Genomic DNA, 16639 nt, shown 5'->3' on the forward strand with positions numbered 1-16639 from the left:
TGTCCAGAAATCCTGTGTTTAATTGCGTTTCTATAGCAAGGCGTTGGAATAATAAGACTTCCATCTTTTTCCTTTCATTTCATGAGGCTTATAGAATCTGAGGTTTTATGCAGATCTCTGGAGCTTTTTCTGAAAATTTGGTCAACGTCTTGTGATGTGAAATCCAGAAGAGAGTGGCAAAAATGTTAATGTGTTTATATTAGTTCTCAAAATGATCTTTTTTGTTGCATTGTTCATTCCCTCTGAGTATGATCTTTTTTGTTCTACTGTAGCTAAAAACAATAGATATTTCAGCAGGTTAAACATTGAAACTTTATCTGGGTTTCCTCTGCTTGAAATCAAAGCAGCTGCTTCAACTTTCAGTGCCTTGCTTGTGAGCTCTGGCACACAAACTTTCATGCTCCAGTCTGACTGACCCACGCAGCCATAATGTGATTAAAGGACAGGTGGGCCCAGGATTACCCCACTGGCCGTGCTTATTGGATTGAGCCAAGTGGGTTATATATCATCTATTGTTCCCGAGTGGAGGCATTGACTGGCAATTCACAAAATTGAATTTATAACTCTGCCTATGATGAATTTCGGCTCCTGTCCCTCGGTTAATGGCCCCTTGTTTGTCTTGCCTTGCTCTGCCAATACCGAGAAGTGTTGCTGTTTGCTGGCATGCAGAGCGGCGCAGTAAACACCAGCCTGCTCTCTTATTGATTGGGCGTTTGGGAGAGAATGTCAAGCCTTGGCCCGAGCTCTGTGTTTAACTGAAGACACAAGGAAATACCTGTGAGGTAGCAGGACGACAAGACGCTGAAAGGGGGGGGGGGGGGGGGGTTACAGCTCTGCATAGGTTGAAAGGAACTGGCCGTTAATTGACTTGCTCCACTGAAATGGGCGTAGTTCCTTCTTAACAAGTGCTAATTGCTCAGCTCGGAGAAGGAGAACAAAGAGAGAACAGCGTGGCGGTGCAGGGAGTGACATTTAGTTTTCTGTGCTGGAGCTGATGGTGGGTTGCTTAATAATACAGCAGCCCTCTTTAAAATCACAGGTGGTCAGTTTCCCTCTGCCTTTTCTGAGCAGAGCTTTAAAAAAACTCGGTAAAATAGCAGTTTTCTGGGGTTGAGTGGAAAGTCTCAGCTCACCTGAGCGACAAGTGAGTTTCCTTCCACACAAACCCTCCTCAAATGTGGAACCAAAAGCCCATTTTCATGGCCAGCAAAAGAGCTTCCAAAACATGGAATCATATTCATCAGCCTTCATCTGCTTTGGGTCAGAACAACCTCAGAGTCTCAAGCAGGAGATTTGAGTCACAGAAATGAAGAGATGATATTTTTAAACACTTGACAAACAAAAACACCTGGATTCCGAATACCATAAACAGATCGAGAACAATAAAGATTAAAGATTATGTGTTCATAAAAAGACTTTCCTGCATCAAACGTTCATTCTCTATCTGTGATCATACAAATATTTTTATTCAAACTTTGTTTGAGTAACTTTGTTTCACTAATTTGTGAAAAATAAAGTTTGAAAAAGTTTATTCTAAAGATGCAGATCATCCTCGCAAACTTCGTACATCGCATCTCCATCGGTTAAAAAGCTGATCCAAGTTCAAGCCAGCTAAAGTTGCAGTTGACATGACATGAACCTCCAACTGTTGCAGGAAAGTTTGCTGAGACTTTCTCAGTGTGGAAACTGAGAGCTGCAGAGCGCAAACGTTTTCCTTCAGGAGGTTTTTGGAGGCTTTTAAAACTACTTTATCAGAAATGAAAACAAGAGCCAAAGCAGACCATCACAACTGTGTTTGGGAGCTTGAGGTGGAGGTGTGGCGTTGAATGCTACTTACATCTCTGTCACATTTTCACTCTCCATTGGGTCGAGTGGTGGGATGCTGGTGATCCGGTTGGGCTCCAGGCACTGCAGCATGGCAAATGAACAGCGGCAAGCCAGAGGGCATCTTCCCAGAGCGGGCACGGGCGACAGACTCAGGATGGCGAGCACCAGGGGTAAAAGAAGAGCCAGGGCCTGGGCTGCTGCAGCCATCTCCACGAGGGGTCTCCTCAGCACCACCAGGCAGGTATGGTAGCTATAGCTGGAGTTGGAGTCTCAGCGCTTCACTTAAGTGAGCGTAAACAAGAGCTAGCACACACTCCTCTCTCTGAGATCCCAGCTGGTCGGGGTCTGGTAACACAGCTGTACTGAGCAGCAGGAGGGGCGGCCAGGCAAGGAGGCTGAGGGCCCCTGGGGACATACTGGTAGTGGGCTGGAGCCTCTCTATTTCTCCCTCTCTCCTCCAACCTCCACGTGAAGGGAGGAGCAACAGAACATGGCCAGGAGTCACCAGACACCTCTGGGAGCAGGATGGTGGATGAGGGAGGGGCTGGAGGGGAAGGGTGTGTGTTGATAATGAGGAGGAGAAGAGGGATACAGTGATGGAGATCTCCTCTGCCCCCGTTGCTCCATCCCCCCTTCTTGAAGTGTGAGCAGAGGCAACAGTTCAGGACTCCGGGGTCCTGGATGGTGTGCATCAGCATCCCCCTCTGTGTCCTGGGACAGCCAAAGGGCTGGTGAGTGCTGACATGAAGCGTCAGGGATGATATTAATGTCTGTGGGTGGAGGAGTGGAAACTCACTCAGGAAGACGTGAGGACTCAGAGCAGAACAGATTTTAAAGGAGTGGAGACCTTCCAAAGCTTCTGCTGAGCTCATTTATCAAAGCAAAATAACTTGACTCAAGTTTTCCATAAAAAAGCATCAGGGGATCCGCCAAATATCTGGATTTTTTTAGGGTTTCTGAGGTATTGGAGGAGGGAAAAAAAGATAAAAAGCCTGTAAGAAAGTCCAAGGATTCCTATAGTGCCTATCCATCTACTACTGGGCAAAGGTGGAGCAAACAGGTTGCCAGTCTGTTGCAGAGCCACAGATGCGCACCTATAGGAACAATTTCTTATCCTAAATTAACCCATGAAGCATGTTTTTGGACTGTGGGAGGAAACCGACACATGTACAAGGTGAGCATGCAAAATCCACTTAGAAAGGTCCTAGCTGGGACTCGAACCAGGATCACTGTGGGGTGAGACTGTGCAGCCCACTGTAAAGAAATGATAGAACAAGAATAACAAAAAACTATGAAAAATAATGGAAAACTTCATAAAAAATCAAACTGATAATGTTATTTTAGACCTAAAGTAGATTAAAATCTCAGAAAAATCAAAGTAGTGTGCTGCATGCCATAACTCCTATGATCCTACAAGTGCTCTCATGTCTGCCGCTTAGATATCCATTTACTTTATGATCTCTATAGGAGCAAAGCCCCCCCCCATGGAACACAAACTGCCTCCCACCCCCATTCCTCTTAGTCATGAGTAAGGTCATGGTGTCTTGACCACAATTACTGGCCATGAGCGCAAACGACAATTTCTGCTGCCATCATCAAGTTTATCTGCTGGCTTCATTACTCCCCCCTTTTATGCCCCCCCATTTTCTTTGTCTTAGCTCAGCAAAAAGCGAAGAGGGACAAGGAAGCACTTATTCCCGGGAAAAGTGTCTGAGAGCTGAAGTGTGGCAGTTAAACAAAGAAAATCCTGTGGAGCAAGGGAATGCAAAGATACCCACATGAAGTCAGTTTGCAAAATGGGTTCGATTATCAGATCATAAAGAATTTATGTCTCCAAAGCTCCCAAACACAGACAACAGAAGTACAGATGGTTTAGTTGAAGGAACTAAACTGTCTAGAAAAGCAAACTTCTGGAGGATCAGTCGGTAACAGAACAACTGGCCCCTCCAGGCCCTGTCCATGGTCCTGGAACTGCACTCACGTTTAGTGACTGTAAAGCTCCAGACAACATTTGGAGAGCTTCAAATTCTGAATAGTTAACAGATTATAGATCTAGTGGTACATTTAAAGTGACAATCGTAGCACAATTATACAGAAAAAGAAGCCGTAAAAAATTAAGGAATTCAGTCAAAGAAGGAAAAAGCTGAAAAAGGGAAATACTTCATCAAAGCGGTTCAGGTAGAACCGCAGGTCTGCTTGTAGCTGCGCTGCTGGACGCAGATGGAAACAGTCTTCTGAAAGCTGAAGTGAACTCCATCTTTGTCACAGTCGCCTCCAAACTTCAAGAGATTTCCGTTTCTGCACTTTTTTCCGATGGACCATTTGCTGCTTAAATCTCGTGAAGTTGTTTCGTTGACGATCTCTGAATGAAGGAATTTGATTAACTTTCTGCTCGTCAATCAGGAAAAGTGGGAAACTTGCTGGATTCTGGCAACAAATCAGAATGGGACCTAACATCTCTGACGCTGGGGTCATCTTCTTATGCAAATGTCAGTGCAAGTATCAAATGTGAGGACAGGAACCACAGCATAAAACTAGATCTTTAAGTGCTGCTAATCAACTAGGGATGAACTAATCAATGAAAAAAAAACAAAAAAAAACTCCCCGACACCTTTTATAACAGTTTTTTTTTTTGCATACTTAAAATAGTGTTTGTTGTTTTTTCCAGCATTTACTGAGCCGCTAACTTCAAACCTGGCAGAACAATATCCAATCAGAGAAATTTACTGCCCACACTCATAATCAACTTCCTCCAGTGCTTCTTCTTAATTTTATAACTCTAACAATTAGAATAAATGCACATGACTATTTTCCTAAAATAAACAAAAAAGGCATCAAATGAAGGGTTTTATTTCTGCACTTATAAACAGTAAAATAAATTACTTTTCTTAGATCTGCAGAAGAAATATAAACATCAAGAAAAACTCTATTCGTCTTTGGATTTTTTATGTGGTGAATAAAAAAAAAACAAGCCTATCAGTGTGTTTTTCCCAAAAAAGTAAATAAAAAAAACAATAGAAAAAGTTGCTTTCAAAGCACCAAAACAAACTCGGAACAATTTCTTAATCAAAGTCATTGATGACTTTTGTTTGTCATTAACCCTCAGTTTGCCAATCACATCGATTGTTTACAATGATACAGGAATTACATCATCACCCCCCCCCCCCCCCATTAGGATAGTTTTCATTACAAATTTAATGTGAAGTTTTAAAAAAGTCTTTCATTTTGAAATTTTTGTTTAAAACGAACATACCTAAAGTTTTGATTCTTAAATCCTTGAAGCTTTGCAAGATGTTTTGGGGGAATTTTTCAAACTGTTTTGAATCTGTGTTTGCTTTGGTTTTTAATTTATACATTTTTATTTCATCTCTACACTTTTTTTTGGTTTAAAAAACATTTTTATCTTAATTTTTGTGATTTTTGCTGTAAAATGTCTAAATATACAGCTCAAAATAGATTTTTTTGTAGAGTTTCAGGCTTATTGTGGAATTATTTATTAATATATTTTTTGGAAAGGTGGGGTTGAAATAAAAAGATAGATATCAATCATTGCCCCAAAAAAGGTAAATTAACGTAGTATATTGTAAAATAGAAAAAAAAAGTTTAAAGACCTGGACCACAAAGTGTAAGCTGTAAATTCACGTTTTATAAGAATATAATTGAGTGGAAGAAATAAGACAAAGTATTGTTCTGATTAAAGAATCTTGTGTTGCACAACTTTTTGTTATCTCCAAGTAAAAAAAAAAAGCACTTGTGCCACAAATAAGAAGACAGGTTTAAAGTAAGATCGATTTAGAACACATTGCAAAGTCAAGATTTTATTAAAACTGCCACGGTGGTGCAGCGCAAAAGGATAAAAGGAGTTTATACACAAAAGCATCTTAACTCTCACCAATAAGGTACAGCACTTTTAGATACCAGACCCCTATTTGGAGGTTTTGGTATGGTCGCCTTTTTTAAACTTTTACGTTTTTTAGTCTGAAGTAGTTTTAGTTTTTGTTAATAACCAAGTTATGATACTTTTACTTTTACTGTTTTACTGTTTAAATACTTTTATATCATTGTTTTTATACTTGTATGTATGTTTATTTTTATCTTTATCCTCAAGTTTTTTATTTGTTTGCATTTATAGTACCAAAAGGACCTTGAGTCTGGGTTAAAGCTTCTTCTTCGCCAGAAAATAACAATTTACAGGAACTAATCTGTGAATGTACAGAAAACCAAATGTGTCAGAATAAAAGCACCAAAGCTTTTTTTCCTGATATCCCTGGAAATGCTGCAAACAAACCCAAAGAAGTACATGTAACACCAATCATTACAACTGTATTATACCAGGAAAGGAAATTTTGTTTTTTTCCTTGTGTCGTCATTTATTTTTAAAGCAATCTCATTTTCCTCCTGACATCAGTTTAAATGTGGACATTTGACAGATAATGATTGCCTCATCTCCCTCTGACTTTTTAATTCAATTACTGCTTTTATGCATCATGTTGACTGATGGGCACAGCAGGGGTTAATTGCCTCACTTAACTTTGAAATCAATTTCCCTCATGGAGCCACAGAGAAACACGCCGCTCACTGCAAACACATGCGGCGGTATCCCCTTCCACGGATTTGACCATTCAACCAGCCGCAACTCCGCCACACCTCCTCTGGTTCTACGGAAAGCACAGAGCACTGCTGTGGAAGGAACAGAACTGGAAAGAAACGTCAAAAACATCAGCTGAGAAAAGAAATCAAAATAGTTTGAGAAACAAACCCTTTTTTCTACACTCTTTTAACACAAAAAAATAATTAAAGATGGGTTTTTTTTTTTATTCGACCGGCGCCAAGAACAGTTCTGGAATGGAAAAGACATCACCATAACCTCTGTCATCATGTCCCCATAGCCAATGGGCTCTAAGCCCCGCCCCCATGTAAATTAGGCTTAACTCTGAAAGCAAAAAGTCTGAAATGAGTTGTAAATTGGTGACTGAACGCAAAGAATGAGAGAAATGAAAAGCAGAAATATAAAAAATAACAAAACAAAACATTAGCCTTGATAAATTAAACATTCTTCATTCAGTAATAGTTTTAGGTTGAGGTTTGTTTTTATTCAAGTGTTCAGTATTTCTTCCAATATCATTATTTTTTATTTTATTTACAATTGTCACAAGAACAAGCAGACGGCTGGATCCCAGTGCAGCAGGTTTATTAGATCAGCTGAACGTCCACAAAGCTAAATCAGGGTCGGGCAGGCAGCAGTCAATACCTGGCATGAGATCATCAGAGGAGAGACAGGATGGTCAAAATCCAGGCGAGGGTGGGGGCAGGCAAACAGTCAGATACAGGGTCAGGAGACACAAAATCAGGTCCAAATACCACACTCGGTAAGGGAGGCAGAGCGGCACAAACAAAACTTTGCACCAAGCGTTCTTCAGTGCAAAACTTAAGTATGTTGTGGCTGATTGAATGAATGAGATTTGGGTGTGACTAAAACTCTGGGGACGGCTCCCGCTGGTGACCACAGGAGGAGACAGAGCTTTTGCTTCTGACAACAAGATTCAAAGTTTCTATTTTTTTAAATTCAAATTTACAATCTGGCTTTTTGCTCACCTTAAGATTTGAGCCCATAGTGTGTTGACTGTTTTTTTGTTTGTTCCTTTAAGTCCCACTCCGATGAAAATGGTATTTTAGGTATTTTCAACATGTTTTTGTGGCATTTTTCTGATGATGGAAGACATATACATATATATATATATATATATATATATATATATATATATATATAAAATTAAATCATCATGAGCAAACACAAAAATTTAAAAAAATGATCGAATTTGTTACGCGGAAAACTCTGCTCCATTCTGATCATCCACTATCAGAGAAAATAGATCCATGAACGTTTTTAGTTTCCACGTCTGAGCAGGAATCTGGATCAGAACTGTACGGCTGGACAGCTCCAATGTTGCTCACCGTTTTTGTTGCCTTGATAATGTTTGGTTGGTGGTTTGAGGAAGACAGAGAACTCTCAGCAACAAGATGATCGGAGTGGGACCTTAGATTTTTTACTTTCTGAAATATTTGAGTCCAGATTTAACCTGTGCATATTTGAATCAGCTTCATTCAGGCGCTCCAGTGAATTCTGACGCTCGTCTGGGTTTGAGAAGCACAGAAGCAACGAAGCAGAATGGTTTATTTTTACCAACCTCCTTAGAAAGCGTCTGTTTTTTAAATAAGTCCTGTGATTTCTCATAAGATTAACATCTTTAAGACTTTTTTTTCTCCTTTTCTGACAGGCATCCACAGATTAGAGGTTTTTGTGAAGTGAGGGCACAGGTGGAGCCCAAACGCACATGTGGACGGGAAGAAATGACGCCCTCCCTCCATACCCTCACACAATAATCAATCAGCTTTATATTTATGTCCTGCATTGAAGAACACAAGGCGAGAAGAAAAGAGCGGCAGAAGGGAGGGCGGGCGTAACCAGAGAACAAGTGGGTGAGTAAAAGCTCTTGGATCAAGTACAAGGAAAGGCTTTTACACTTGAATTGGTAAATGCACAAAGCTGTCACGTCTGCCGTTTGGGCGCTCTGCACCGACTCGTGTACGCTGCATGCTGAAAACCCAAAGTCCAGTTTGACCGTCTAAACCCAAAAATCAAGGTATTCTGTGCCTGGCTGACAAAGCCCCATGTCTTTTTTGCTGTCAAAATACCTGCTTTTCAGCAAAGGCTCTTTAGAAATACATGAAGAAGTGGGCCAGGCCATAACAACAGCTTAGATTTTCGACTCTAATTCCTTTTATAGAATTTTTGTATTCAAATCTTTCTGAATAAAAGAAAAAATTCAATGAAGAAAAATGCAAAAATGCCAGTAAATTGATGGGTAAAGGCTCAAATGGGTATATTTATACACATTTATTCACAATAAATGGACGTTAATGCAAAGGTTTGTAGCACTCTTTTATAAATCCCAGTAATTGTATGTGAATCTTTGACCATTAATGGACTCTAGTCCTTCCTCCATTAAAAAAACTCAATAAAGAAAAAAGAAAAAAAAACTGTTTTAGCTTTGTCTGAAGGGGATGAAAACGAAAACATTTCAAAGAGAAAAACGATTGTTTTTTCATTTCATAAATTTGTTCTTTGTGGAACACTTATAAAAGCAGAGGCAACCCAAGTACTAAGAGCTAAGTACTAAGAACGTGACATTGGTTATAGATTAAAAATGAGATTCGGGCGATTTTTGCCAAACTTTGTGTGGTTTTGTTTTTGCAATTTTTAAACAAACCTTCTATCGTGATCAAAATCTTCTTTTTTATTCTATAAAATTAGACTTATTTTCCATGAAGGTTTGAACTCTGAGAGTATAATCAATAGTGAAAAGTGTAAAAAAAATTCATGTCTGTCTGTCAAAAGTGTAGAAAGTGTGAATTGAGAAGTCTTAAAGCCTTAAAACATCTGTAATAACCGTTTAAAATGAGGACAATTGTTTTCATCCATCACAGGTTGTTTTTAGAAAGTAAGTAATGTGATAAACTAAACGAGGTGTGTCAGCACGGCAGTCTGTTTACACGCATAAGTAAAAGTGTGTTTTCTGCTAAAACATAAAGAAAATATTAAGAACGCACTTTTTAAAAAATGGTTAGAAGCACTTTTAGTATTTTTATTGAATAGAAATAAAACAGTTTTAGTTTTTCAGAAACTACATCAACAAAAAAGCAAGACCTGACCCCCCCACCAGCAGCTGAACTGCCTCGTTAAATATAATAAACACAAGAATCTGGGGTTTCCAGTGCGATCAGAACTGAAAATTTTTGCATTGTCTCATTTTGTGAGGATATTTCTTGGCTTCTCTGTCTGGAAACACTAACTGAGAGCAGGAAGGTAGCGCTGGTGATCATCCATGACTCCAGCTTTATCTCAAAGCCTACAACGTTGGATGTACCAGAGCGCGGTGGAGTCAGACCATCTGTCCGACGGCTCAAACTGGGTCACGAAACACATCAACAATCAAGAGCAAACAAAAAAAAACACATCGTATTTGAAATGTTAGAGGCTTGTTCCTACGGGAGAGGACCGTTTTGAAACACTTTGTGTCACACGTCATTATGTGTGGCAGTAAATGCATAATGACAGCATGTTGTGTAGTTAATCTGTGAGGATCAGATATTTATCAAATCTAGTTTATCAGATATGTTAGGAGTTTTTAATTATTTTTTGTAAGAAAAAAATTCTATCAGACCTACTTTAAGTTAAAAAAAATCATTTTTTGTGTTTTTAATATGTTCATGTGGCATTTTTCTAAAGATGGAGAACATATATAAAGAAAATTAAGCTTAATATTGCATTTCTGAGTATGTCTTTATTCAAATTGTTGTGAATCAGGAGCAGACAAAAAAAGTCAGTTTAAAAAAAAATCGTATTTGTGACGTAGAAAATACGCTGGGCGGGGCCACAAACCCTCCGCTCTGCAGCCAAGTGGGTCCATGCACGTCTTTGTTTTCTTCAACGGAGCAGGAAAAAACTGTACGACTGGATTGGCTTCGAAATTGCTCGCCATTGTTGTTGCACAGCTATTGTGAGGTTCGGTTGTGACCGGTGAAGTAGCGGAAAGACATGTAAACAGAGAGCTCTCAGTAACAGAAAAGTGGAAGCGGGCCATCAGTGGTCCTGTCTACAATTTAGTGGCGAATTTCTGATGTAGGCCTAAAAGCCCGTACACACCGGGACGAATTTCGCCGGCGATATTTGCTGACGTTTAACGCCTCGTGACTAAACAAAGGGCACCAATGTGAGTGTGCACACCGACACAAAAAAACGCAACGCGTCAAAGCGTCACACAAAACGCCTCGGGTTCGTTTTATTGGTTTGACGCGCCGCGTCGAAAACTATTCGACCAATGAAAATGGCGCTTTTGCACACGTGTCTGGAGCTTCTGAAGTTACAGTGAAACACAACTTGGGGGCGCTCAAACACAAAACTGCCTTGCTGAGCACATATACCAGCGAAGAAGATAGACGCCAAGTAGCGTCTACATTGCCGCGAAGAAATAATGACGGACATTCTAAAATATCCCCGAACCAAGCACCAGTTGGAGCTACTGGTGCTTGAAATATTCATGTTTTCTTTGTTTGATTCTGACAAGCGCGTAAATACTTGCTCTTTTCTTCTGAGTGAAAAGCGACTTTAAGAAGCGTAAAGTTGCGCAGCGCCACCTTGTGTACAGGAGTATTTCTGTTTTACATTAAGCGCCATCTAATGTCAGGGAATGAAATTGCATGTTCACTCGGCTCATCGTCAGCGAAAATTGCCTGGGTGTGAACACAAAAAACGTGGCGAAAAACGCTGGCGAATAACGCCTGGCGAATATTCGTCCCGGTGTGTACGGGCCTTAAGGCTTTGCAGAAACTGGTCTGTATTGTTTGCATGTTGACATCTGTGGACCCCCGAGTTTGACCAACATCTACACCTGACAGTAACGGTGATAAATCTCCAGCGATTTGTGATTCTACCCCCTCCTAATCATCCTCCAACTTCCTTAACCTCCTCTTTTCTCCCCTCTCTTTTATCCCTCATCTCTGACATCCTACTCCCTCCTTGTTTTTTTCAGTTTGGTCCAACAAGAATTGTATACACACATAAGTATTGTAAACAAAGTTTTGCCTCAAATGCAAAAGGAGTTTATACAAATATACACCTCGTGTGCCAGAAGATTCTTAACCCCCTATTGTAAGAGGAAAAAGGGTCCAACGCAAGAGGCTGTAAGATCAGGGGCCTCATTTATAAAACTTTGCGTAGGATTTGCGTCAGAAGGGGCGTACGGATGAAACATAGGACGTGCGTACGCACAGAAATATTCGGATTTATAAAACCGTGCGCACGCACATCCTACGCATCTTTCCCTTTATAAATCACAACCGATTCTAAATGCAGCGCAGCTTTTGCGGCTACATGACACGCCCATAGTTGCCCATAAGTAGTCCGTGAAACGCCCACAAATTAATATTCATGGCTTGCTAAATCATGGCAAACACAGAGGGGAAATCAAAAAAACGTAACTTCACTCAATGTGAAGTAGAAGTTATCGTTGGCGAGGTGGAAAAGAGGAGAAAAGTGTTGTTTGGGGCACAGTGTGGGCATTACTAATGCCAAAAAGGCACGTGAGCGGCAAACGGTGGCAGACGCCGTAAATGCTGTAGCCTCACAACCTCGGACTATGGCCGAAATGAAAAAGAAATGAAAGAAATGATCGGACATCAAAGTCGAGGCAAAAAAACGTCTAGCGCTGCATCGGCAGAGTGTGTCCGCCACGTGGGGGGGGGGGGGGGGGACCGGAGCTGACCCCTCTTGATGAGAAACTGGCCGCTATTATTGGGGAATCCCTATTAAGTCCCCCTTATCGGCGTCCTCCTCCGCCTCAGTCACCTGACTGAGACGGAGGGGACGCCGATGCGCCAGGGTCAGGGTGACACAGGTAAGAGAAATAATTAAAATGAATGCAGTCAAGTCACATGTATGCAGGCTACACAATTACAGATTATTAATATAGAACAATTTTATTTTAGTTGCTGGGTGGTCCAGCGGGGCCAGTGGTTACGATGCGCAGCTGAGCAGCCGTCTGGCCCCAGCGTCTCCACGGCACGCGGCTCTCAACCCTCCAGCAGTGGACGCGTCCTCACCGATGCAGTCCTTGAAATGCAGAGGGAAGTCAGTAGTTCAATCAGAGAGGTGGCCAAGGATTTGGGCGAAATCAAGATCGCCCTGACTGAAATAAACTGCACGATGAGGGAATTCTTAAATAAATAATATTTTCCACACCTCTTTTTCTTTACAAGCGACGCATCACTTCCAAACGCTGGCGCACAGCAGCAGCAAATGGCTCAAATGCGTGGGGATGGGGTTCAGGGTCGGGGCCAACACAGCAATCAGCGCCAGGGGGTAGAGGCACGTTTTTAAGCTGTGCCACATTGTGTAGCACGGCACATGCCAGCACGATTTGGCACACACTGTCACTTTCACGTGTTTCTTCCATCTGCCGACGGTGTCGCCATTTCTCATTTCACCCGTTTTTGTGCGTACGCCTGGGTCAGAGCTTGCGTGGAGGACCGCACATTTTCCCGTCAAGTTTGCTTTTTATAAATCTCAACTATTGCGTAGAGAGTGGCGTACGCCTTCTTTTGTGCGTACACAACGTTTATAAATGAGGCCCCAGGACTGTTTGCTCCGCTGTTGGTCAAGTAAAAAAAATAAATAAAAGTCAAAAATTTTTTTGTTTTGGCTGAAAATGACATAATAATAAAAAAAAAAAACACTGGCAATGCTTTGAAAATAGACCAATCAGATTGGCCAGGTTGGGACTTTAAAGTCAGAAATTTCTCAAAAAACATTTTTTGTGGAACTTGATGCTGTATCTTTAACACATACCTTGTTAAATAAAAATAAGAGAAAAAAACAATTAAACAATAATGGAGATTACCGATAGAGACATCAGTGTAACAGAGAAACATTAGAAATGTGTTCTGCGGTCCGCTTGGTCTTCTATTTGTCCCACATCATTTTCAATTTTGAGAAAAAAAATGTTTTTATGTAGTAAGGTAAGAAACCTAAGAATTGCATAAACTGTTGTTATATTTTTAAAAATCAACCAAAAACAATGATATAGAAACCATAAATATAAGGTTTGGTGTAAATAGGTCCCTTTTTGTTTACTTATATTTGAAAATTTGAAATAAAATATATATAAGCAAAATTTAGTTTTTTTCAATCCCATTTTACTTCTTTACAAACATTCTTACTCAGCGACACATAACAGATTGTTTACGTTTTTAAAAAAACAGAATAAAAAACTATAATTTTTACTTTTCTGGGAAGGGGTTGCTTTGGTTTAGTTCACTCCAGTTTGCATGTTAGATCATCGTCAGCATCACTTTTGATATTTTTCAGAAAGGTTAAAAAAACAAAACAGCCATGCTGTGGACCACATGTCCTCTGTTTCTTATCAGATCAGTACAAACTGATGGAACAAGATACAGAGAGAGGGCTGTGTTTGTAACATGCTATAGAGTCCTTATCACCAGATCTGGACAGAACAGCCACAGACCATCTCATCAGACAAAATCCTCCCCTACTTGATCAATATTCTTTCAGGGAAAACAACCGTGCTGGATGCAGCCGTCTCAAATTCTTCATCACTTTTCTCCTGGTATTTTTTTACATGACCAAACCCTCGTCTTGTTTTCCACTTGCATCTGTGGAGGAGGCTCATCAACGCGCTGCCACAGCAGCGAGTGTGTCTGTGTGTGCAGCGAAGATGATGATTTCATCCAAAATTCCGAGTTTGAGTTCTCACTTTCCAAATAAGGCTTGCCGTTGGATGTTAGGTAGTCTTCAGATCTCAGGGTAAAGCAGGGATCGATGGCTGGAGTAGTTAGGGCTGCTGCAGTGTGTGTGTGTGTGGACGGGGCGTGTAACCGGATCGGCCTGTCTCAGCCCCTCATTAGTATCATGGCTGTGAAGACCCCAGGCCTCAGAGAGGCTCATGCAGATGAGCGGTAACCTGAGGAGCAGAGCTGGGAGCTGGGAGCTGGGGAGGGAGGCGAGACGGCACGAGCCGCACTGAGGCTGATGAGCAGCAACATCCGCGCGCCTTTCTGCGCCTCACGTCTGCGCCAAAGATCATAGCATCACAGGACAACACAAGGAGTGTAATTAAACATCTGATTTGATCTTTGTTTGACAGATATTACTTTTTTTTATTTTCATCTGGGTCTTTAAACTGTTTGAAATAATTGTTGGAGATAAAAAAAATGATTTTCCTTTATTACTATGGGGTATCCTGCATTTACCGTCAAAGGCAAAATTTCTACATCAAAGTCTGACAATGTGTTTTCTAACATCCATTTTTTCCTTCATATCAATGAGATTCAGTCCCACAAAAATGACTAGAGATCAGATCCATTATAAATGAACAGAAAATTCTGCCATGGTGTAAAATTGACCTAAATTGGTCAGCGTAAGCATACACACATATGTTTCCTAAAATAGCAAACATAAAGGTTAAATAATTAAACTGATACTGTCATTTATAGGTGTTTTTACAAGGAAAACAATTTTTATAACTTTTATTTTAGTCTCTTTGGTTCCAGTTACCGGCTGAAAACCACAACAAAAAATGTTTAGAGTTTATTTTGTTTAAACCGATGTTTGATTAGAGGTTAGAGTAACAAAAAAATAAATTAATCAAATCATAAATGAAATCATAAAAAAGAGGAGTTTTTTTAACTGTCAATTAAAGTAAATAAAATGTGGAAAAAGGAATAAATTATTTCTATTTACTAAATAAACTGTTTATCTGTCGTTGGAGGACAAAGGTCAGAGGAGTAAAAACAAACATGATTGTGGGGTAGAAAAGTTTAAAAGTAAAAAAAAAAAAAAACAGATGATTCAAATGCTAACAGATCAATAAGAAAGAAGGAGCTGAATTGATTCAATAAAAAAAACATTCGGTCACAAAGAAGATTGAACCTCGAAATGTACATTGAGAGGCTCTCCAGTTGTTTTCATGGTTAAAGTCTTGCATGAGGGATGTTAAGAAAAGAAAAAAACAAAACCCTTCAGCCTACAGGAGAAAGACTGCTGTTCCTCACATGAAGAATAAAAAACAGAATAAATTTGTCAACTATTAGATGAAGAGAAAACTGTTCGGTGGGACTGAGCTGCAAAGTTTTAGTGAAAAGCTAAAAAAATCTAAAGCCGTTTTTTTTTAAATCTGCCTTCTTCACACTGATGTGGATGAAACAAGAAACAGTAGAAATAATCAAATACTTTTTCTTGATCATTAACCCTGATTTATTCTCCTGAACTGAGCACAAAATTCTGCAAAGATGAACAGCTGCTTTGAAACTTTAGGAAATGTCGCCTCTTTTGTCTGTTTGCTCCTCACCTAATAGAATGAAAAGCAGCATTTTATGCGTAGATTTTTTTTTTACACATTTCACTAAACGCTATACAACCTCATCTTCACATCACGGACTGCTGCAGCCTCTGATTATGTGCTTTCAGTATAAATCCCCGTTGTTGCTCAGTTTTGAACACATTCATGATTCTCTCTGCAAACATTTGACCTTGAATTAGAAAAACACAACCCTGGATTTATGCTAATATCAACATATTATTATTCCGTAATGCAGGATTTAAACATATGTTACCGTTCACATATAGCAGATAGAACATCAACTTTATTTATGAAATCTATCATTTGTATTCCTCACTTTTCACAATTTCAATTTAGTGTATAATCTAATGGGATTTCAGCTATAATTGTCAAAAAATGGGGGTCTGCCATGCTGAGCGTATAGAGCGCTCCAGGAATATGAGTATCTGGATCTGAAGGTCTTTTCACACTACAGGTCTTTTGTTCATAGATGCGCGTTTTTTGTGTGCATGCATCCTTTGAGTGAACACCTCCTCTCCACAGCAACAGCCCCCTTGCCTTCAGAGAAACTGCTCCTCCTCTCCACATCGGCAGATTTCCAACACAGCAGACGACACATGAGCCCCCACTATATGGAAGAAAAATTCAGCTTCTTTCCCTTAAAATTAGGTTTAAAAATACATATATTTTTTTCTGTGAGCTTTCAGATTTCCAACAACAAAAGCAATTTTACTAACCTTCAAACCTGTCGTGCCTTTTCATAAAATAACATATAAAATGTACTAAAATTACCTTTATTGTGATGTCAAATACTGTTTATGATTCCATTTTGTCCGAATTTACCTAATTTCATGTTGTGTCAAGTTGTAAAGCTACTGCTTATTGTTCTGATCTAA

The 16639-nt window shown here is 40.0% G+C and overlaps 1 protein-coding gene across 1 annotated transcript in view; it reads right to left on the reverse strand.

Annotated features, from left to right (window-relative positions):
• Positions 1 to 3217, reverse strand: part of ntrk1 (neurotrophic receptor tyrosine kinase 1) — a 42148-nt gene extending 38931 nt beyond the window's left edge. The window contains exon 1 of the mRNA XM_023964194.1: positions 1838 to 3217. Coding sequence (XP_023819962.1) covers positions 1838 to 2034 — 197 coding nt within the window. The 5' untranslated portion in view covers positions 2035 to 3217. The remainder of the gene's footprint in view (positions 1 to 1837) is intronic.
• Between the last annotated feature and the right edge of the window lie 13422 nt (positions 3218 to 16639).

The sequence above is a fragment of the Oryzias latipes genome, chromosome 16 (genome assembly GCF_002234675.1).
Source record: "Oryzias latipes chromosome 16, ASM223467v1".
Taxonomy (NCBI): domain Eukaryota; kingdom Metazoa; phylum Chordata; class Actinopteri; order Beloniformes; family Adrianichthyidae; genus Oryzias; species Oryzias latipes.